Source organism: Emys orbicularis, chromosome 11 (assembly GCF_028017835.1).
Source record: "Emys orbicularis isolate rEmyOrb1 chromosome 11, rEmyOrb1.hap1, whole genome shotgun sequence".
Lineage (NCBI taxonomy): Eukaryota > Metazoa > Chordata > Testudines > Emydidae > Emys > Emys orbicularis.
In genome coordinates this window covers 46549397-46573432 of record NC_088693.1, presented here as the reverse complement: position 1 = coordinate 46573432, position 24036 = coordinate 46549397, and the positions used below count along the sequence as shown (strand labels likewise).

The window sequence follows — 24036 nt, the reverse complement described above, 5'->3', positions numbered from 1 at the left end:
ACGCCCTCTTGAATAAGGCATTTGCACTTCTAATAGAGAAATATCCATGTTACTTGGAAAACAAACTGGGAGATTTGCAATTTTGGGAACACTTTTCTTGCCTTGTGGAATATATATTGTTCCCCTTTCACCTGATCGCAGCCAACCCTATAGTAGATATGGGTCTGAAGTAACCCCCAGAATCTGAATACATACCCACCTACAGCTACAAACTTTGTAGCCTTTGTTGATATCCAGAACTAAAGCACCTTTACACCGTACAATTGCTCAGAATTCACAAAGGTAACGGTATCAATGGTAAGAGTTCTTCATAAAGAAGGCATGTTGTATGAATCAGATCCCAGTTCCTGGGATGCCACCTACCTATATGAAAAGCCATGATTAGATACAAAGAGTTGTGTCTAAGGCCTTGTCTACACTTACCGGTAGATTGGCACTGCTGCAATCGATGCAGCGGGTGTTGATTTAGCGGGTCTAGTGAAGACCCACAAAATCAATGGCAGAGCACTCTCTGGTCGACTCCAGTACTCCATCTCTACGAGAAGAGTAAGGGAAGTCGATGGGAGAGCACCTTCGGTCTACACAGCATGGTGTAGACTCTGCGGTAAGTCGGCCTAAGCCACATAACTTGGGTCAACTTACCGCGGTAGTATAGACAAGGCCTCAGGCAGTTCTTTTGGTTCCTGGGTAAAATAGGCCCAACTTTGTTTTAAAAGAAGCCTGGATATAAAGAAGTGTTTTTCAGCATTAAAATAAAGTATCTTATACAACTAACATTCCATATAAAATTGCTACCCATATGGGAAATATAAATTTACATGAATTGAAAGAATGAAAGATTTATTTTCATCATCATTCAGTAAAAGACATAGTGCAACCAAATAAATAAATAAATAGTAGAAGTGATAATCCAAAAGAAAAAAGCCTCCAAAAAAGTAATGTTCACACGTTCAATTCTAGAATAATTAAAGAAATACTGACATTCATAAAAGTGCACAATCAAACTGACGAGACCTCTTTTTTTCCAACAGATTGTCACTGGGTGACTGGGCAACAAAATGGCAGATGAAATTCTGTGTTGAGAAATGCAAAGTAATGCACATTGGAAAATATAATCCCAATTATACATACAAAATGATGGGGTCCAAATTAGCTGTTACCCCTCAAGAAATATTTTGGAGTCATTTTGGATAGTTCTCTGAAAACATCCACTCAATGTGCAGTGGAATTCAAAAAATCTAACAGTATGATAGGAACCTTTAGGAAAGGGATAGATAAAAACACAGTAAATATGATAATGCCACCATATAAATCCATGGTATGCCCACATCTTGAATACTGTGTGCAATTCTGGTTGTCTCATCTCAAAAAAGATATATTAGAACTGGAAAAGGTACAGAGAAGGGCAACAAAAATGATTAGGGGTATGGAACAACTTCCATATGAGGAGAGATTTAAAAGACTGGGACTCTTCATCTTGGAAAAGAGACAACTAAGGGGCAATATGATAGAAGTCTCTAAAATCATGAATGGTGTGAAGAAAATGCATAAGGAAGTATTATTTACCCCTTCACATAACACAAGAATCAGAGGTCATTCAATGAAATTATTAGGCAGCAGGTTTAAAACAAACAAAAGAAAGTATTTCTTCACACAATGCACAGTCAAACTCATTGCCGGGGATGTTATGAAGGATAAAAATATAACTGGATTAAAAAAATAATTAGATAAGTTAATGGAGGATAGGTCCAGCAATGGCTATTAGCCAAGATAATCAGGGATGCAATCCCATGCTTTGGATTTCCTTAAGCCTCTGACTGCTAGAAGCTGGGACTGGACAACAGGGGATGGATCACTCAATAGTTGTCCTATTTTGTTCATCCCTTCTGAATCATCTGGCATTGGCCACTGTTGGAAGACAGGATACTGGGCTAGAAGGACCATTGGTCTGACCCAGTATGGCCGTTCTTATGTTCTTATTGAAACTCTCCTAAAATAATAAATAGTTTAAACATTCAAACTATATGCTTTTAGTTGGGCTTGATGTAAGGGAATTCTGCTGACACATTTAAGTTTGGTACAACACTAAGGCCTTGTCTACACTCAAAGGTTGTACTATACCAGTATCTAACTAATATGTAACTATACCTGAATAGCTAAAGCTATTGTGTGGATGTAATTATACTGGTATAAAAGTGTCTATAACCATCTATTTTATTCTGTATGGGAAGGGGACTAAGCTATACTGGTATAAGCCCCCTTTAAATGGCATAACTACATCTATATTAGGAGTTGTACAAGGTATAATAGTTTCATAAAATGTCACATCACTGACCAAAACAATTATAGAGGTACAAAAACTGGGTAGACAAGGCCTAAGAGAACTATTCTTTCATCTTATCAATTTCCTATTGTATTTTATCATAGTGATGCAATGGAAATTCATCATTTTCTTAAATATTCACTTGAAAGGCCTCTTTATGTTTCTCTGCGTGTTTGAGATTAGTACACTGTCAGTGTATTTTCTAACAGATCTAGTCTTTCAACAGACATTAATTTAAGTTGGCTCTTAGGAAAAACACTTTCACATAAATAAGGCCAATACTATTATCCTATTGTATCATAATGGATGGAAAGATGCTGTTTATGAATAAAACATTTGTTGTATTCAAAGAGAGCTATTGACACTCAGTGTGTGACATGCCATTGATCCTCACCACAGCAAGGCTTCAGAAGTCTGTATTTGGATCTAAGTCTGAAACAATACTGCCCATTGCTATTTAAAGCAGTGCTTGCCTCCTTAAAACACCAGAACAAGAGAAAGAGATCGAAGGGAGGTGGGAGAGTTTGGGGGAGAGAGAGATGGGACTGGAGGAACTAACCTTAGACTTCATTGCAAACGTAATACTTGAGCTAACGTCCACTGAAGTCAATGGAAAGATTAATTGATTTCAACGAGCACTAGTTCTGGCCCTCATATAGAATTAGAAAGGAAGCTTGCAATCCCTAATCTCCCCTGTACTACTGAATGACGTTTGCTGTGCTCATTAACCTGAATAGAGACTAATGGAGAAATTGACCAGAACTAAAGGAGCAACAGGTATTTGTACAAAGCCATTTATCTAGAAGCTTCATCCATTAAAAGCTGTGTCAGTTATGGAAGCCGGATAATATAAACAATTGTATAAACCAGCAAAACAAGAATTAATATATTTCAAAATGGTTGTTAAACAATAGCCCATTATTTAAAAAAATGTAACTAACTTACTTCTCCTTGTGAGTTGTTCTTTCTCTTCTCATCTATTTCTATAAAAGGGAAAAGATTCAATTAGAGAAAAGGGAGTACCAAAAACTTGTTTTTTCCAGGGTAAATATTGTGGACCTTATTCTGATCTCAACAGTATTTCCACTGTAAATAAGGAATAACTCCACTGATTTACAAGTTTCACCTAGCTTTTGTCTGTCCTGTAGGTCAAAGAGATCAACACCCTCTAAACATATAAGTGCTTTGGCCAGATTTCCAGAAGTGCTCGGCACTCAACAGCTCCTGTTCAGAACAATAGGCGATGATGAGCTCTTTTGAAAATCTGTCCCTTAGATTGCAAGCCTTTGGGACAGGAACTTCACCTTCTTTTATGTTTGCAAAACACCTAGTAGTTTATGGGTACAAATAGAAATTAATTAATAATCATTCATACCAGCTACAAGCTGTTAAATTGTTAATATAACAGCAAAATGACATCACTGAAGAGTACCTTATAATTATACATAAAATTAGCAATTCTAAATATAATTATTTCTAAATTTACAGTTTAAAAGTTTCATGATAGCACACTGGTTTAGGGTCAGAAGTGACCACGGAGTGTTTCTTGTTATTACATAGTGCTGTTGGTTAATTTACATGGTATACACTGTCTCCATCAATGACCTAAATGTAGTACTTCTAAAGAAAGTAAATACCTCCTATAATTTATCTGTTACACTGTGCAATGCTGTGCCTGGGATAGGAGGTCAATTGCATCCTAACACCTACTTGCAATCAATTGGTCAAAAAGTAAGTTGTCAGTCCTCAAGGATGATTCGCCAATTACTACACTATCTACTGGGCAAGACCTTTGATGCCACATAATTATAGAGCTCTAAAATAAAGTGACATTAAAATATAGTGCGACAAATCTCTCACCAAAAAGACACATGGGCCCCACCCTAAGATCTTCCATCCTAAGATGCCCCTGTGCACTTCCCACTAAAGTCTGGTGAATTTGTGCATGTGTACCTGAAGAGAAAATAGGGCCCAGTGAGAAAGAGATTATTGTATCAGAGCCAGGAAGAATATATTTAATTAATTTATTTATAGTGTTTTCTATGGTGCTCATCTCTTTGGTGTCTGAGAACCGCACAAACATTAACTGATTAATTGCAATTCCTCCACATATGACTGCATAAGACATGCATTAAAAGTACTGATATTCCACTGTATAAAGGGTGAATTAAAACAGGCCCTAAATATTAGAGTTCATTACTAAAGAAGGGGGCAGCCTTGGGCCAGCAGATAGGGTGCTAGGCTCAGAGTCATGGAGCCTGTTCCTGCCATTGGCCTGTTGTGTGACCTGGGGTAAGTTATTTTTCAGTTAACTATCTATAAAATGGGGATAGTGATATTTACACTTCTTCGTAAAGCACTTGGAGAGCTAAAGATTGAATCACTAAATAGGAAATCATTAATGTGGGTAAGAGAGACATTTGATTTCAATGGGAATTGAGGGTGTCAAGGATCTTCATGATCAGGACCCCATGTTTCATTTTGAGCTGGAGTTTGAATTAATCCAAAGCTCAGAACAAAGGTCAGTGAAAGCTGAGTTTGGTGACATTCCATCTTAAATCTCCTCAGGATTGTGAATTTTGCAACAAAACTTGAGCTGAACCTTGGGCTGGGAACAAAACCTGCAACCAGTAAAATTTTGTCTGGTTTCAAGTTTCATTACTTAAGGTTTGCACAGCTCTACTCAACAGAGCCTGCACTTTTGCCGTTCTTTTCAGCAGGGTCACATTACACCTATCAGCAATGGACATTGCTGCTAAACCAGCCTGTTCACCTTACTCACAGCAGCACTTACACTGAAGTCAGTAACATGAACAGGATTTGACCATGTGTGGGTTTAGAAAAAGCTACTTAAGTTGCTCTAATGCAATCAGCACCAAATATCCAGCATCGCACCTCTGTGAAAATCTGGGAATGACCAAAATCCATTCAATTATTTTTTAATTAAGTCACTGAAATCATATGACTGATTGTGTTTGCAATTTCAGTAGAGTGGGGAGATCAGGAAACAGAAAGGAGGGGATCCAGCTTAGAGCTAAAGGAGACAGGCTTGGGGCAGCAGCTACAAACAGTGCATTCAATGAGTTGAGAGGTGAAGGGAAGAAAGAAGAGGGAGCGATGGTTGGAGAGGCAGTGGTGATGGAGATTAGTTGCCAGGAGGAGTTGAGATCAATGGGACAGATGGACAGTTTGGTGGAAGAGAGTAGACCATAAACTTTAGCCTTTGTGTAAGGGAGAAAGAAGAGGGGGGGGAAGAGAAGTTACAATGGATCTGGTCAATCTCAGTCAGTGAGATTGTACTCAGAGAGGAAGGATGGGGCAGAAGGTATTATGGGGATGCTGAAGGTATAGGAAAGAGGCTGGAGTTGTGGGTGAAAGAATCAATGCAGCTGGAGAAATGGAGCTGTTTGGCAAGGAATACGGAAGATCTGAAGAAGGGGAAAACAAATGTATAGTAGAGGTAGTAGAGGGACGAGCGGATAAGGCCTGGTCAACATGCAGCCTGAAGTCCACATTGTCCCAGGATTTCCCACAAATGTGTTCAGCTGCATGACACTAGGAGCAGAGGAAGTGGACAGTGGGAGTGAGCCAGGGGTGAAAGGATGGATTTTTTTGGTGAGAAAGAACAGCAAAGAGTGGAGAGTGAAGTGGAGTGAACGAACAACTGAGGGCTATCTACATGGGGAAATTAACCAGCAGAATATACCAGTGTAATTATAGTGCTATAGTTATACGTACATGGAGACAGTTTGATTTAAGAATGAGTGCCTTTTTCTGAGTTAGCTTGTGTTGCTTTGAAAGCAGTAGAAGCGGTATTGGGAAAAAGGCACTTGTAGTCCCGATTAAGAGTGTCTACATGGTGAATTTTACTGGTATAACTATAGTGGTATAATTATGCTGGTATAGTTCTGTCAGGAAATTCCCCCATACAGAAAAGACCCAAGTCATTAGAGAAATGGAAGAAAAGGCAGGCAGGAAGGGGAAGAGTATGATCTTTGTGAACTAACTGAACCAGGCATCTCTGTCTCCTTAATAAAAAGCCAAGTGAATGACAGAATTCAATATATTGTGGGTTGTTATGGTGACTTGGTATTAATTGCTAAATCCCCATGAACTCAGTTAAGAGTGGGTAGCTTGATATCATTACTAAATTGCTCTTTGGGTGCTATCTCCCCTTGAGAGAGTTCAAGGAATGATTTAAAACAAGTCATAAATATTGGAGCTGATTAATAATGAAAGGAGAAATCCTGGCCCCACTGAGGTTAATGACAAAACTACAGTGGGGCCAGGATTTCACCCAAGGTCTGTTGTGATTATACAGAAAAAGAGACATTTATTTGGACTCACATTTAATACCCTGACAATTACCTCATTAAGAATGAAAATTATTTTGGCCAGGCTTTTATGAATTGAAATTCAGGCTATTTACACCTGCTATAATTTCCCTTACAGATTTCATCACACTCTGTTATTTGTAAGTATTTTTTGTGTCACTCCATGTTCTTCCATCATACAACTATACATCATTTTATTACATTTTAAATCTGAATATATGGCATTTTTCCATACTGGATTTTAATGTGGCATATTAGAAACGGATTTGGATAGCTGGGAACAGGCTTGTATGTACCCAAGATATTTTAAAGCAGATGCACTCGAAATTAGTGGTGAAGGTTTGATTTGATTTTACCACACCTGTGCTGAAGAAAGGTGGGAAAAGTTTGTTGACTCTTAATAACATTTGAAGCTCAAGGGATTCTAAATTCATGTGAATTAAGTAAAGCTCAGTCTCTGGCAGAGTAAACAAAGACTTCAAATATAGGGCTTCACTTCGCTCAGTGGTTTCAGAAAGAGCAGTGTTCCATTTTTATAAACCCAGGGCTCAAACCTGAAGCCCTGTGATGGGCACTTTTATCAGTCTATCTACATAAATAACAGTCTTACATGAGGCCTGATCCTGAAGTGAGATTCATGGAGGTAGATCTCTGCACTTTGTGGAGCTCCATTGAAATCAAGGGGGGTCCAGCCAGATGCAGGAGTCTGGCTGCCCAGATCCCATTTCAGGATCAGAGTCTTGCTCATTGCAAACTCCCACTCACTTTCACTGGCATTTGAGGGAAAGGTGCAAGATTTGGCCCAGTGACATTTCTGCAAAATGGAGGGAGACACATTGGGGAATTCTTTTACTGAAAGTCTTCAGCGCAGATCAATTTCTAATGCTTGTTAGCACAGACATATCCTCATACCCACATCAGCATGCAGTTAGTTGAGTTACACCAGAGTCACCCTGTTATAAAAGAGGTCAGAAGCTGTCCATGCTCTGGGTGGCAGTCAGAACGACCACAGCTATATTTGATTATCAGTTTCCCAGCAAATCCCTATTCGTTTTGCAAAGAAACATGACCATACTGTGCAGAGAACAATGTGGTCTCTTTAGAATGAGAATGGAGACAGGAAACATGAGCATTACACATCTGCCTCCCTTCCCTCTTCTCCCATCGGATAGACTTAATGCACTCACGGTAACTGTGCAGGGCACGAGGTGACATATTTTAAATGACTTGGCCTCTGATCTCACCAGTGGGCTTCCCAATGGAGTCATCCTGCAAAATCATATCTCGTCAGACTAAGTAATCTGCTTCCTCCTCCAGTCGTAAGAACAAATAAAAACCTCTGCTCCAGTTTTCAGTTGGGCACAGGGAAGGCAGAACAGGTTGCAGAGAGTAGTTGCCAGCACAGAAAAAGCTCGGTGAGTGGCAAGTATAATTGCTGAGAAATGTGTGTGCGTGCTCAGAAAAAACCCTGCAGTTCACTCTACTCCACTAGGAGGCACAATTGGGTCACACTAGACTCTCCCAGCAACCTTGCCCCTTGCAATATTCCTGTACAACAAAGGATCAATTTCTGCCCTGGGTTCAGCCTGGGCAGCCCAACTGTTTATTAAATAGCAGAGAGGAAGGATAAGTTTGCTGTTATGACACTGGACAGGGACTCAGGAGTTGAGCTGGTTGAAACTGTTTTTTTTTCCTCCCCCAGTGAAAAATTTTCATATTTCAAAAATTTTCATTTAATTTTGGTTGGGTTCATTTGTTTTACTTTGGAGATTAAAATCGTACTCTCTTACTTTTTAAATTTCAACACCCTTTTCCCATTAGAAAAAAGAAAGGCGTGAAAGAGTGAAACGAAGTGGAAAATAAAGCACTTTTAGGCTGAAAAACAAAACCTTTCACTTTTTGGCTGAATTTTTTTTTGTTTTGTTTTTTGTTTTCACTAAAAGATCAAAATTTTCCACAGGAAAATTTTCTGAGCAGCTCCAATCGTCTGTCTGTTTGCTTCTGAAGCAGCTGCATTCCTACTGCACTACCCCTCCATTTTGGTCTTGGCTTTTCCCTTTTCACTGTCCATGCAGTGAGAAGTGCCTGTATACACTACTACTGCAAGAGAAGACACAGTGGAGCTAAACAAAGTGATGGAGCCCCAGGGAAATGGGTCTGGATAGCTGATGGCTGGTTTGGGTGCACAATGGATACAGGGCCGGCTTTAGGCCAATTCAACCAATTCCCCTGAATCGGGCCCCGCGCCCAAGCCCTGGTACAGCGTACCGGCAAGAGCTGGTGCGCCGTACTGGGGTGGCCCGGCTTCCCCAGGGGGCAATTCCCAGGCCCTTTAAATTGCCACCAGAGCCCCTCTGCTGGAGCCCTGGGGTAGGGCTGCAGGGCTCTGGGGGCTATTTAAAAAGTCTGGGGCTACCGCTGCCTCTACCGCCCCAGCCCTTTAAATAGCCGCTGGAGCCCTGCCGCTTCCCCAGGGCTCCCGTGGCTATTTAAAGGGCCGGGGCGGTAGAAGCAGGGGAGCCCCGGGCCCTTTAAATAGCCCCTGAGAGCCCTGGGATAGCAGGGGAGCTTGGGGGCTATTTAAAGGCTGGGGCTCCAGCTGCCTCTGCTGCACCCCCTGCCCTCAGCCAGCCCCTGTCTCCAGCCAGCCCTGAACCCCCTGCCCGCAGCCAGCCCTGCACCCCCTGCCCGCAGCCAGCCCCACACCCCCTGCCCTGCCTGCACCAGCCCTGCACTCCCTGCCCTGTCTCCAACCAACCCCTGCCGCACTCCCCTGCGGCCCTGCCTGAAGCCCGCCCCACACACCCCTGTCTCCAGCCAGCTCTGGACCCCTTGCCCTGCCTGCAGCCAGACCCTATCTCCAGTCAGCCCCTGCCCTGCCTCCAGCCAGCCCCATGTCCACTGGTGCCCTGCAGTTCCCAGGGCAGTAACCCTGCACACCTGCTTCAATGAGGGGGGCAGGGAGCAGCTGGGACCCACACATGTGCACACCCCCCAGGGAGTGGCGGGGACCCACACATGTGAAACGGAGCTCATTAATAACCGATCAACAGCATATATGACACAATGTACATAATATATAATTTTATTATTTATATAGTTATGGAAAGTAAATAATACATGGAAGAAATGAAAGGGTTTTTTTTTACATGGTTGTTTTTTTTTTTGTTAGTCATCCCTGCCGGGGCCCCGCCGAAAATGTTCGAATTGGGCCCCGCACTTCCTAAAGCCAGCCCTGAATGGATATGGTGCTAATGGTCTGGAGCATCCCTCAAGCCCTTTTTACACGCACATCCCTCCACTGCCACATGGACAAGAGGCTCAGCCACCAGTCTGTGGTGCCGTCCTTCGATCCTCCTCCAGATATGCCTGCTTTTCAATAGGGCTGGGAGAATCATCAGCTGGAGGGTTTCTGGCTTCTTTGCAATGCCGGTGCTAGCCCATTGGGGGCCCTAAGCAGAAATACCCCCTCCCCCATATACACACACAACACATACTAATAATTAATAGGGGCCCCCCTTGAGCTGCTCAGAGCCCTAAGCAATTGTATAGTCTGCTTATGCCTAGTGCCAGCTCTGCTACTTTGTGACACTGGAACAAGCAAAGCAGGTGGAACAGAGCCAGGAATCTGGCTTATTATGTGAAACGTTACATTGGAAGGGATTTTAAAGCTTAAACTAGAGAGAAATCAAAGGTTACCGCTCCTGGAAACTCGTTCAACCAGTTTTTGTTTCATTAGTATTCACATGTCAAAATTTCTTTCTAGCAAAATAATGCCACGTCTATCAGCAAATATGAATTGGTTATTTTTATGTGAAATAAATGGACCAAATGCTGATGTCTGTGAATTTGACTTGTGCTGAAATTTTATCATTTTCTTAGGTGGAAAAAAAAAGATTCAGTTCTTCTTAGTTCTGTATGTCAACATGACCATCTTGGGGTGTGAATGTGGCAAAGGAAGCTTTTCTCACTAGGGTACATGGAAGGCCTTGATTCAGGCACTCAGTGGACATGCTCTGTTTGGATTTTCTGTGTAACTTTATGAAAGTCCCTTAGGCCCATGTTTTCAGAAAACTGCATCTGCAATTGTGCACCTAAATTGTACAGACAATAGCTGCAGTTAAACATACAATCTCAGTAACTGCATGAGCAAATGACTAGTTTCTGACATAATTGGTAATTTCTTGTGCCACCTATGGGAGCAGATGAATGTGCAATTTTCTGAAAATGTTGGCTTTCCTTTGTGTGCCTCAGTTTCCTCCTCAATGAGTGATACCTACCTACCTGTTTCGAAGGGATGTTATGCAGCTACATTAACTGGTGTTCAGAAAGCATTTCAGATGGAATGTAGCTTAGAAATTCAATGTCTTATTATTTATTTTCTGCCCCCCTTTATTTTCCACACAACAAAAAAATCAAGCCAATTTCAAAAACGTTACATTCTCTGCTTTTAACCTGGAGTGAGGATTTTCCATACTGCTCTAACCACTTCTCAAGCTATCTTGTTGCATGACTGAGCTAAGAAATTGAAAAATATCTAGTCAGGCAAACATGTGAAACACTTTGACAAAGTGAATTGTCTGGTTTCCTTTTGTCTATGTCTCTCCAGGAAAACTCTACTGCTGAGGCGTATGTAATTTCATTTAATTACTAAGAAATACGGCAAATCCTGCTGAGCATTAGTGTGTGCCTCTGTAAACCTCTGCACTGAAAAAGTGCCTCATTAAACTACAATATCCCAGCTGCCAGGGTAAGTGTAGCTGGAGGCAGTTTTTTCCTCCTTTATTCTAGGGCTGACAAGAGAGTAAGTATTTTACAGTTCCACTGCATTTCATACTCTAATCAGCATCTAAATTATTGCTTGGTCTTACAGGGAACCCTAATAACACGATTTGTACAGGAAATATTAATAAAAAATATAGGGTAGAAGCACCAGCCCAGGCCATTCTTCCCTTGCTTCTTCTACAATGTGCTGTTGGTAGGTTAGTAGCATATGAAACCTACTGTAGTGTGTTGAGTCAGGCACCTTCACCAATGGAGCTCCTGGAGTTTAGGCTAGGAGAGACTGTATGGATCAATGCCTTGTGTGCACAGGGGATTTCTAGAGCATAATAATGTTAATCTGAGAGAACAGAGTAAGTAACATAGTGGCACAGTTGGCTGATTAATGCTAAGAACTAAGTCACCCATTTTGCCTGTCATTTTTAGGCCTTTATCCTGCAAAGAGCTTGACTTGTATGAACACTTACGCCTGTACTGAGCCCCACTGGAACCAATGAGATTCCGCAAGGATTTATCACTTTCCAGGGTCAGGGCCTTAATCAGTATTGCTTTAATAAATTGAATAAAGTATATCACTGTTTGTGGCCTTTAAAGAAGTCATGACACTAGAATCTAATACAAAGTTACATGCCATGGATTTTCTAAGCTAGTGACTAGGCTGCCTGTTCTAAAATAAATAATAATAAATATTCCTTATGTATTAGGTACCAAGGCCTCTGAATGCCTTACTTAAAATAAAAATAGTTACAACATACTTAATGACTCAAATTAAATCCAGGCACTGCTGTAAAGTAATGTATTTAATCTAGACCCCTACTCCTGAACCCACAGACATCTACGTGTGTTTTACAGAATTTACTACTTGTAGGAGAGGATTCTCCAGCTTTATGTCAATGTAACTTCAATGGGGTTGATTTCAGCATAAAACTGAAAAACCACAGTTACCGGCCCACAGAGAATTACACTCTTTCTACACAGTTTTTACCATATTATAGAATTCTACGCCAAGGATAGAATTCTCTCTTCAATAATTTCGGATGGTCCAAAAGCCGATTGAAAAAATGTACAATTTTCTATTAAATTCTGTAGGACTTTTCCATAAGGCAAAAACTGTTGGGACCTGCAGGAAGAGCTGCAATGTAATGGTGCCAGCACACTCCTTGAATACTGAGGAAGGGGCCTCCATTGAAAGTCTGACATAAGCTACTGTGGAGGACTGCACAGGGGCAGGCCAGGGGATGGACCCTTGGATCTGAGTTGGCCCAGATCAAGTGGCATGGAGGGGCTCTGCATTGCGATCTCATGCCCTAATCCCAGGCTGGAGGCTAGATTTCATCTCCCTAGTCTACCTGCACTTCTCCATCATATAGCCTGATGACTCAGACTGTATGTGAGAGAAATGGATGTTCCCTGGTGTATTGTTAATTTAGCTCTAATATTTACATATTACTCTGCACAACAGACACCAGCCCAAACACAGTTGGCTGAAGCGTCCCCAAACCTAATCAACCTCAGCACAGCCCCACTTTGTACAGCATATAACTCCAGAACCTCCTGGCTTTTTATCCCTGCCAGGTGGTTTCTAAGACCCATTAACACCAGGAATGCCATAGGTCAGATGGATCAGCTGGTTGCCCATTTAAAAGCTTTACCTCCAGATAAATTAGCCTGATCATGTTTGCCTAGTTCTGCATTTCCGGCATCAGACATTAAGGAGTAAACATTAGCAGTGCCGACCAGGAGCAACCATGCTCTTTGTTAGAATAAATCCCATCTAATAGCAATTTTTAAAATGAACTTTAAAACAAAAAAATACAATAGAGCCATTTCCTCTAGACATGCTAGTGTCTGCTGCAAAGACAGCCCCATCGGAGTGAGTCTCACTACAAAATCTGGCAGGAGTGCTGGCTGCATAAGAGGGGCAGCAATACCTAGCAACCCATAATAATTCTGATGACTGCATAATAATTCTGGACATGAAACGAGACCCTCTTTCATAATTTACAAGGATCAACAGTCCCCTAAGACATACATACTGAGACTGTAATTTTCCTCAAGGGAATATGGAGCCATCTTAAATCTCAAAAGTAAATCTTGATGCATTTATTTATAACATGAGACCCTCAGAAAGAAGTCATAGTGCCTGGTTCACCACTGTGTTATTCCAGCTCTATTCTAGTGTAGCTCATGGAAATCAATGGAGTTACACTGGCATAAAACTGGAATATCGCAGTGGTGAATCAGGCCCACAGTTTTACACACACCCCCCCCACACACACACAGATGACTTATTATAATAGGTACAAAAATGTCATCTTCTTTCTGTGCTTTTTGTTGTCATCTTCTAATTCTTCCCCAGATGGGCCAAACTTTGATCTGTTACACTGGAGTAAATCCAGGATAATTCCCATAATCAGTGGAATTACCCCAGATTTCTGCTGGTGTAACTAAAATGAGCATTTGACCCTGGGCTTTTTCACTCTCCTCTCCACTTCTTTATGTTTTGCCATCTACTTAATGCCACCCCAAGAGTCTACCTGCCATCCTGGACACTCTAGATTGCACTCTACAGCATAGGCACAACTTCTGTGTTTCACCCATTTTACTAACCACTTTGTACATTAAGGGTTTCTTAAAAATGCACAGTCAGGAAGCACACACACATACATGCATGGGTACAGGAAAGACCTTGCTTTGCACTGAACTTATGTTGAGCAATCCCTATTGGCATTGGCGAGCATATACTCATACAAGTAGTCCCAGTGATATACCTCATTCACTGTCCCTCTAGAGGTGGGAGGCTTGGAGTCCTAAACATGGAGAGAAATGGTGATATAACAGTGAGAATCTTCTAGTGGTCTCTCTTGCCCACTTTGCCACCCCCTCTGCTGGTAATCCAACTCTTCCCTTGTTAATCTCTTTAAACTGATAGGCCAGCCTTTTACCAAATGTCTCTATGTGGTAGGATCAGGGTTTCACCCCCTCTATCTGCTCATTGTTTTAAATATAAGTTTTTTAATTTACTTTAGATCAGAGGGGGAAGGGCTAGATTTTGGCTCTCAAGTAGAGGAGAGCAAGGGGCAACATTTTTTAGTCTCTGCTCAAAACAGCAGAAAGTTTGTGTTAAGGATTATTAAGACTATGAACACTGGGGTCATAGAGTCCTCTAGGATGCTTAGCAGATGTGCATCAGAATTGGAGCTAGTAAAAAAAAATTGAAATGGCAACAAAAATTGTAATAAAATTTTTTCACAAAAAATGGCAATAACAATTGATGGAATGTTTTCAGTTTTATTTTTTTGCCAATTTTTGGTCAGCTCTAATTACAATAGAATGAGCCTCATTCAGAAAGACTGTTGGCAAAGCTTGTATCTTTAGAATATTTTTCAAATATAAGAGCAGTGTCCTGACATAAAGTCACTAATCAGTCATATGGGAGCAATTACAGGCTTGGTAATTCTTATGAGAGGAAGAGATCAACTCGGGGGGTGAGGGGAGACACTATTTTAAAATAAATCTCCTGTTGTAATAATTGATGTAGAGATTGGCTTTAAATCACAATGTAAACATTGCTAATTTGAACTTAAGGCCTCTTAGCACCACAATCTCCCTTTGTGTGAAATAAAGGGAACTGCCTTTCAGTTAGCGAGTGATAAATGAGTGAAACTGGAATAAGTGAAAGTGTTTTTCTTTTCATGTCTCTAACATGTCACGCTGTGTGCAGGATACAGTTTAAAATGTCTTACTAGCAGAGATAAATTATCACGGCTAAATAATTCATTGAAACATCAGGTATAATTTAGAGAGAAACTTCCTCCCACAGAATTTGCAATTGGTCAAGTAAAGAGAATTCTTCAGACTTACAGAAGGGAGAAGTCCATGAGAAAACCACAAGATGTCACTGTGTACAGAAGGTGCATTTCAATGTCTAACAGAGAGTTGCTTTATAGCTGTGTCTAATTATTTCATTCTGAAAGAATATCAGTTTAGAGACAAACACATTTTTCCTGTTTCCAACACAACAAAAGTTAAGTTTAATCATAGACCCTCAATGTGTCACATATGCCAACACCGTACCAACGTCTATTGCATCTTGAACACCTAGAAAAGCTTAAGAAAGAGACTGGCACTTTCAGAGACTGGCACTTAAGGCCTGCATCAGCAAAACAAAAACAAACAAACAAGAATTCTCTGCTCCCTGCCCATGTGAGGGGAGCAAGAAATATAAACATATAAATATAAATGAAATCTTGGCTTCCCCAAAGTCAGTGGAAGCTTTGCTATTGACTTCAATAGTCAGGATTTCATCCAGTGTAAGGAAGTGTTTTGTGTCCCATGTGCTGGATAATGACACATAAGGACTTCATGCTTGTAAAATGAAACTGGCTCTTTCTTTAGAGAACTATTTACAGGGATGCTTCAATTGCAGCTATATGCTCACAGAATGACTTCCTGCCTCCGTCCCTAGACCCTTCCATTCTACAGCCTGTGCTGCTCCCTCCAAGTTCCATGCAGGTTGCTACAGAAAAGTCCCTAGACCTACAGAAGTGCAAGGATTCCATTTCCCTAGATTCATCCATATGAGTTTTATATGTATGGAATTTAAAATGTTTCTTTAAGGGGCATTGTAACATTTAGTTAATCAAGCTAGCTCATTGGCAGAACACCTTGTAGATATATAATGGGTGTGCTTATTTTTAAATTTATTTTTTCACCCCCTAGATTAAATCACATTTTTGTAAGAAGTTCTGTCCAACTCTTCATATACAATATTAAGGTACAGCTCTGATTAAAAATATTGTGCATGCCACAACATTTATATCTGAAGATGGAATATAGCCAGCAACTGTTACTGTTAATTTCCTTCTAACTTTGTGTTGGACTGAAAATCCCTTTGATGTTTTAATGTTTTTTTACAGAGTTCTGATCTCTCCACCCTGGACACTCTGTTCTAGAGTCTGAATGCTAGATAAACCTTAAAGATACCTAAACTTTGCACTAAATTAATGGATTAGCAGATGTGTGGACTTGTCATTTCAAGTTTTTCCTCTGGGATATATTTATTATGTGGTTTTGTACATGCCCTTTTAGAAAAAGGATTTATTCCTAACCTTTTATTCATCTATTATTCTCGTTCACTGAATCATTTCATTACTGATCTTTGTAAAGCATAATGTATATGGTACTAAACATACAGTAAAACACATTAGAGCTATAGCTCCATAAATAAGGTTATGTTTCTTCCTATCTATATCTAATCTAAACATTTAGGGACAGATTTTTCCACCTTTACTCACATTGATTAGTGCTTTATTCCACAACTAGTCCTACTGATTTCACTGCTTGGACTTGATGCAGTAATTACTAAAGGAAATTTTATAGCTAATCACAGTGTCCATAAAAATCTATGAATCTTCGACTCAGTGAGAGTAAAAGTGACAGAATCTGGCCCTTGGGTGGTATTTTACTAGTTAAATTGAGTATATTCTAACCACAGCAAATGCAGGAAAGGATCTTCATTCAGGAAAGTATTTGCACATATACTTAAATTTAAGCAGGTGCTTAAGTGCTTTGGCAAATTAGGGACATGCATTTTACTGAAATTTCAGTATGAAATCTAAATTACAGAGAGCAAAATGCATGTTTCTTTGGCAACCTTTACTGTTAAAACCATGTTTAAGAAAACTGTTTAAGTGTTTCTGATAACAGGTTTGTCTTGTGGTTTTGACTTATCAGAGGAATAGATTTCTATACCGCCAAACTACTCTGCAGAAAACCACCAACAAGAAACTTGATTTCAGTATCAGGGAAGCTGTCATGGAGTATGCTGGCATGGAATGATAGCTGGGTGTCTACCAAATGACAGATGTTCATCAGTTCTGTATAATAAAGCACTTTGAGAGGTCAAGGTATTCAAGCTGTGCCTAGGTCTATATTGTTGAATTCTACTAATTATGGACTAGATTCTAATTTTCTGAATATTACATTACTGCACAAGTAGGCCCGTTTCAATGAATGGAATCACATCTGGTGTAATGCGCACCTTATCTGAGTATTAATGTGGCCCTAAACCTCTAAGGAGAGAGACATTACCATGCCATGAATGTTCATTAGTCAGTAATTAGTGTCTTGGCCAAGATTTAGGAGCCTAAATTCAGGCTACTACATCTGAAAATCTTGGCCTACATCTCCAACTGTAATTGAAGCAGGAATAGATCATTCATCTTTTCACTGAAGTAAGATTTTGGCTTTTCTATGACCACTCTCTTAGCAGCTTCCAACTGAGTGTTTAATCAGGAAAACTTCTACTGAGCTTGAGTAAGGCTGACTAAATAATGATGTAACACAGAGGTGAAAGTAAGCTGGTACAGCTTCCCCAGGCTGGTGATTTAAAGGGCCTGGGGCTCCCTGCAGCGGCCAGAGCCCTGGGCCCTTTAAATCGCCGCCCGAGCCCTGCTGCCGGAGCCCTGGGGTAGCAGCGGCAGGGCTCCGGCAGTGATTTAAAGGGCCCGGGGCTCCGGCCGCTGTGAGGAGTCCCGGGCCCTTTAAAGTGCTGCCCGAGCCCCGCTGCCGGAGTCGGAGTCCTGAGCAGGGGGCGTGGCCTCAACCAGAAGAGGCAGGGCCTTTAAATATCCAAGCCCTTTAAATCAAGATTTAAAGGCCCAGGGGCTCCGGCTGCGGCGGGGAGCCCTGGGCCCTTTAAAGCACCGCCCAAGCCCCCCTGTTGGAGCCCTGGGCTCCCAGCTGCCTCTGCAGCTGGTAGCTCCGGGGATGCTTTAAAGGGCCTGGGGCTCCCAGCCGCAGCCAGAGCCCCTGGGCCTTTAAATCTTGATGTAAAGGCCCCGCCTTTTCCAGTTGAGGCCATGCCTCCTGCTCAGGACTCCGGCGTACCAGTAAGTCCTTTAAGTTACTTTCACCCCTGATGTAACATTAGTATTCACTTAACTTGAAAGATCCAGGTTAATTCATGCACCTAAAGAAGAATACATGTAACTAATTGCAGGAAACTGCTGGAATTGATTCTTCTTTATCTTAGCATCTTATTTCCCAGGCTTATTAGCCTGTAGTTTGGCTGCTATTTAGAGACAGCATGACTCAAAAACTTATATATTGACCTATTTGTTCCCTTTTATATGCTTATTTTATGAACATTCATTTGAGATAATGAACATTAACCATCATCAGAGAATCCTTAGAAATGTTTTGTACCTTGTGGATTGAGTTATTACAGAAAATTAGAGCATCTTCAATGTTCTTGAGGTTAGCTTTTAGGGAACTCCAAGTAGAGCTGGGTGAATAGCGGATTTTTCAGTTTGCTGAAAAATCCAAAAAAATCTAAAACAAAATTTGTTTTGGGGTGAACCAAAAATAACATTCTTAGAAATTTTTGGAAAACTGAAAAGTAAAAAAAATTGTTTTGGGCCAAACACAATGCTTTGTTTCAACAAAATTTAAATATTTAGTTTTGATTTTGGCCATTTTTAAGCACTTTAAAAATAAAATTAAAGGAAATTTTGAAACAAACAATGAAAATGTCAAAAGGAAATGTTCCATTTTGTTTGTTTTAACCAAACAATTTGGCAAAATTGACATAAATTCAAAGAACATTTTGGTGTTGCCTAATCTGCAATTTTAATTTCACCGAAAAAAGCACTGTATGAGAAATGTCCCAGCTCTAGCTCCAAGCAGTCTTCTTCAAGTGATGTCTCCAATGAGGAGGATGTCGACCACCAACGTCTATCTCTCACAGTCATGTCAGAGTTATAAAACTTCCACTCTCCTTTGTCTACCTGTCAATCAGATGATGTTTGTAACATAACTGGCTGTTCTACCTCCCTCTTCCTGGTTTTCCTGCAATCCTGTTTGGTAGTTTGAATGCTGGAAGTGAGTTGCTCTGCAATCGATGAGCTGTGTGTCCACAAAAAGATATTATTCTTTTACTTAGGGTCGCATGTAATTATGCTCTTTTAAAATTCATCCTTCTCATTGCCTCTTCATTCGTAGTTTTTAACATTCTATAAAACCAAAACTTAAAAGCCCTGAGTCTTCTCTCAGTGTCCTTTTGAAGTGTCCAGCTCTCACATCCCTACAGGAGAGGTGTCTATGTGCAGTTTTAGCATTTGACAACACCGAAGTATTTGAAAGTTGTTGAAAACATTTTTTGCAAGCTGAATTCTTCACTTGATTTCTTCATCGCATCTTCTGTCTATTGTTAGACTCCCCAAATAGGGGAACTTATTCACTTGTTCCATTCACTTGTTCCATCATCAAGGTATAGGTGTTGCCCACCTTATGCATCACTGTTTCATACCTTTTGCCTTTCTAACATTGATCGTCATTCCATATTTCTTATTGACACTGTTCACAGCAATAAGCAAGTTCTGAAGTTCTTCCATATTCAAAGCAATGCAAACTAGGTAATCAGCATATCTTATGTAGTTGATGTATATTGCCATTGACTTCCTGCTGTGCAGGGGAAGAATGCCAGCTTTGGGCCAGTAGAGGAAGTCAAATTGCTAGTGTGCTTTAATTAACTGTTCCAGGCAGCACTATAGAGCCAAGGAGGAGCAAGAGACAACCTTGGAGGGGTGAAGAAGATCATAGAGACTAGGCAATGTGTTAAGGCCAGGTGCAAGGAGAACAAGCCAAGACAGAGTATGGCATCTGAAAGTGAATTTATGTATGGACCATGAGGACAAGTCAGTCAGTCATAATGGTTATATTGCATAGAGCCCCGTTTGGCTCTGGAATGTGCAGGAGCAGCAGCAGCAGCTACCATGCATTACTTCCAATTAGAAAACAACCACACACGCAACAAGGCTGTATAATTTCACCTGCATATGACAGATACCCTAGGCTGCACATGAGGGAAATGGGGTGTGAGCTGCACGGTGATCATCAAGGCTGATATTCTACAACCTGTGCTGGGACCATTGTCAGTTTTAGGGTATGTCTACACTGTAACTAAAAACTCACGGCTGACCCGTGTCAGTTGACTCGGGTTTGCGGGGCTTAGGCTGCAGGACTCTTTCATTGCAGGGTAGACTTCCAGGCTTGAGCTCTAGGACCCTGCATGGTGGGAGGGTCCCAGAGCATGGGCTGCAACCCAAGCCCGGGAGTCTACCCTGCAATGAAACAACCCCACAAGCCCGAGTCCACTGGCACGGGTTAGCCACAGGTTTTTAATTGCAGTGAAGACATACCTTAAGTGACTACTAGAAACTATTCACAGAAGAAACAGATTTTAATCTTTTAAAAAATCACACTGGATTCCTGATTCTAAGAGTTATATTCAGGGACCAGAAACACTACCATGAGATCAATGTGACCAGTCAAAACATTGACACAGCTTGACCTTCAAATTTTGCTTATTAAACTAGTGGCTTGTGAACCATGAAATAATTGTAAATAAATGAATCCATTGCAACAAATAATTTTTAATAATGAACCCATGCGAGAAAACTGTAATGTTACTGATAATCAATAATTTTTTCAACAGAAAAAGAGGCTGAACTAACTGAAAAATTATTCCCTCAGAGTTATGTGCTCAGTTATAATAATGAAATAATAATAATAGTTAATCCTTTCCACACTGCTTACTTTAAAGAAAAAGATCTTCTGTTGGATCTAATTTAAATGTCTTATAGGCAGTTTGAAAATATAAATACCAGTGAGGCAACACAAGAAAAATGAATTGCTAACATAAATACCATACCAGCTGGACCCCACGATGTACATTTTGAACCATTTCCTAGCAGCATAGTATACAAGAATCAATTGTGATGAAAAATAGCTTACAATTGGCACAGGGCTGGCAATCTTTGCATTGGAGTCACAGCTGTAATAACCATCATTTTGAGCTATTTCATTCTTTTCTCTGAACTGTATGAGTATTCCAACCTCTAAACTAAAAAAACCAAAAAAATTCAAAATTGTTCACATCATACTATGGCTCATAGAACCATAAAAAATACATTTGAAGCTGAATAACAGAACATTATATATTTTGGAGAGAGATGACAATTTGCTGTGGAAAAAGAAAACAAATACATATCATAACAATAGCCAGTGGTTTGAGCTTTAACCATTATTGGAAACTTTGTACCTTTCCTCCTTTTTAAATAATACCACAAGTATTCCAGTAACAACTCATTTTATAGCTAGCCCTTGCCAGCTACTCTCTCAATTCTTATGATCATAAATTTTGCACATTAAGCTCCTCAAATGCCTGTATCAACAATGCACCAAGCAAGTTCTTACTAGTAAAACTCTTTGGCTTTGAGGTTCCTGCTACAGAAAGAGGAGAGAAATATAGGTTACTTAAATTAATTTCTCATTTCTGTATGTAGGTGTGTTCAGAGTCAACAAGTTGAGGCTCCATAATCCCATAGGCAATATGAACGTGACCAAACTGGATGGATTTAGGAAATGACAAAACAATAATCTGTTAATTTAAACTAAAACAGTCTGTGATTTCCTAAGATTGAATCTTGACTAATCTCACTAAAACCAGAGATTGGAAAGGTTATGCTTCAGAAATGACCCTGTATTTCTTTATGCCGGCATCTGTAACAACACGATCAGGAACATGTCACTGTGATTCACATGGAATGAGTTGTCCCACTCCGCTAACATGATATGCTATATTTATTAATTCCTAAATCACACACTGACATTGACATTTCTGGGTTCTTGACAGTGGGTTATCTAAGCACATATATCTCTGCGACCTACTGTGTGTTACATGAAGATGATCAAAATTAATGCTTGGTGAACCTCAGAATGTCTGGGTCAAGATTTTTAAGATTTGGGTTGAGATTCAGGATGGTTTATAGGTTACAGAGTGATAGCCATGTTATTCTGTATCAGCAAAAACAATGAGGAGTCCTTGTGGCACCTTAGAGACTAACACATTTATTTGGGCATAAGCTTTCATGCTGTTTCACTTTCAGGGGCCTGGGCTGTGACCCGGTGGAGCAGGAGGACCTGGTCCCCCTACCCATCCCAGATTCCCCTACTCCTAGCCCTGGGACAGGCAGGACTATAAGTTACTGGCAAGGAAGCCAACCCAGATAGACCCCATCCAGTAGGTCTAGAACACATTGAACTGAAAGAGAGATTAGAGTCGGAGGACCAGACCACTAGACCTACTGACTGGACAAACGATCTCGCTACAAGCCTTTTCCTAAAAGTGTTCAACAAATCCTTTCCCCATGGCCATCCCAGGGATTCAGAAAGTGTCAATAGACAACAGGATTGGTGTAGATCTCTTGCCCATTGGATCCTCATCCCCAGAATGCTATTGAACTACACCCATGAGAGCTCCATCTGCATTCCCAAAGAGATGTATCTACAGGCTGGGCTTAGCCAAGCCTAGAGAAAGGTCGGATCAATAGCGCTGTGACTCCATCAGCCAACCTCTACACACAAAAATAGCCGTAAAGATGCAGCAGCACAGACTTCAGCACAGGCTAACAGCTGTGTGAGTATGTGTCCAGTGTCCTTGGCGTGCTTGTACAGTCCTAACTGAAGCCCATGCTATCACATCTTCACTGCTATTTTTATCCACACTAGTTAGATTAAAGCTAATGTGGGTATACCTACCCAAAGCTGCAATAACACCTCGATTGCAGCGCAGACATACAGTAAGTGACAGGACCTCAGCAAGGTTCACAAGCAATGCTTGCAACGTGCTGAACCAGTCTTTCCTATAAAAAGCAACAGAGGGTCCTGTGGCACCTTTAAGACTAACAGAAGTATTGGGAGCATAAGCTTTCGTGGGTAAGAACCTCACTTCTTCAGATGCAAGTCTTTCCTATGTCACTGAACGGTTCCTACTGAGAGGCTTCCACGGGATCAGGGTAAGAGTGGAACGTATCATGGAGCTCCCTGCCTTATTTGACTCTTCATCTGACTAGGTCCTCCCTAGAAGGTTCTATTGAGCCTGCCTCTTCTCTGCTTGTGATAACAGAGTGGGGAATATGACCCTCAATAAAGGACATGTCTTTCTGAAAGCACATTAAGCTTCCTAGCACCACTTACAGGCTTTCAAAAATACATTTTGGTAAGGTAAGCTCTAGAATAGTGAGGCACTTGTTGATTAGTTATAGTACGGGTGCATTCCAAACATTAATGAAAACACAAAAGAAGGGTAATCACAGAACCTCTATGCAGTCTTCGTCACATTTCTGTTCTATTGTTTTCAATGCTGAAGCTATTTGCAGTAAAAGAATACTGGAGGAGATGTGTGAACAGCTAGGGGTGGAAATCGGAGCAGTATCTGATAGACACAAGCCCTAACCTTGCTCCAAAGCAGCCCTGAATGTGGCAGATAGAGGCTTGGCTGGCATAGTGTTGTGACCTAGCATCCAGGCTGCTCTAATTTGCACTGGGAGACCAGACCAGGTTACAGCCAGTGCAGGATCAGGGGGTGCAAAGGTCAATAATACACCATCTTTGCATATGTGTCCTGTCACCTCCTGAGTTGCACTCTGCATTCCTCAGCCACAGCCAAGCATCTGGTCCTGTATAGCTGATGGCAAGTTTTATCATCAGGCAATTTTACATTTTTGTCCAGAGTCTCTGAATTTAATTCAG

At 40.9% G+C, this 24036-nt stretch overlaps 1 protein-coding gene across 1 annotated transcript in view; it reads right to left on the bottom strand.

The window, feature by feature from the left end:
- Positions 1 to 24036, bottom strand: part of PPP1R1C (protein phosphatase 1 regulatory inhibitor subunit 1C) — an 84372-nt gene that overhangs the window by 41525 nt on the left and 18811 nt on the right. The window contains exon 3 of the mRNA XM_065413772.1: positions 3269 to 3306. Within this exon, the coding sequence (XP_065269844.1) occupies positions 3269 to 3306 (38 nt within the window). The remainder of the gene's footprint in view (positions 1 to 3268; positions 3307 to 24036) is intronic.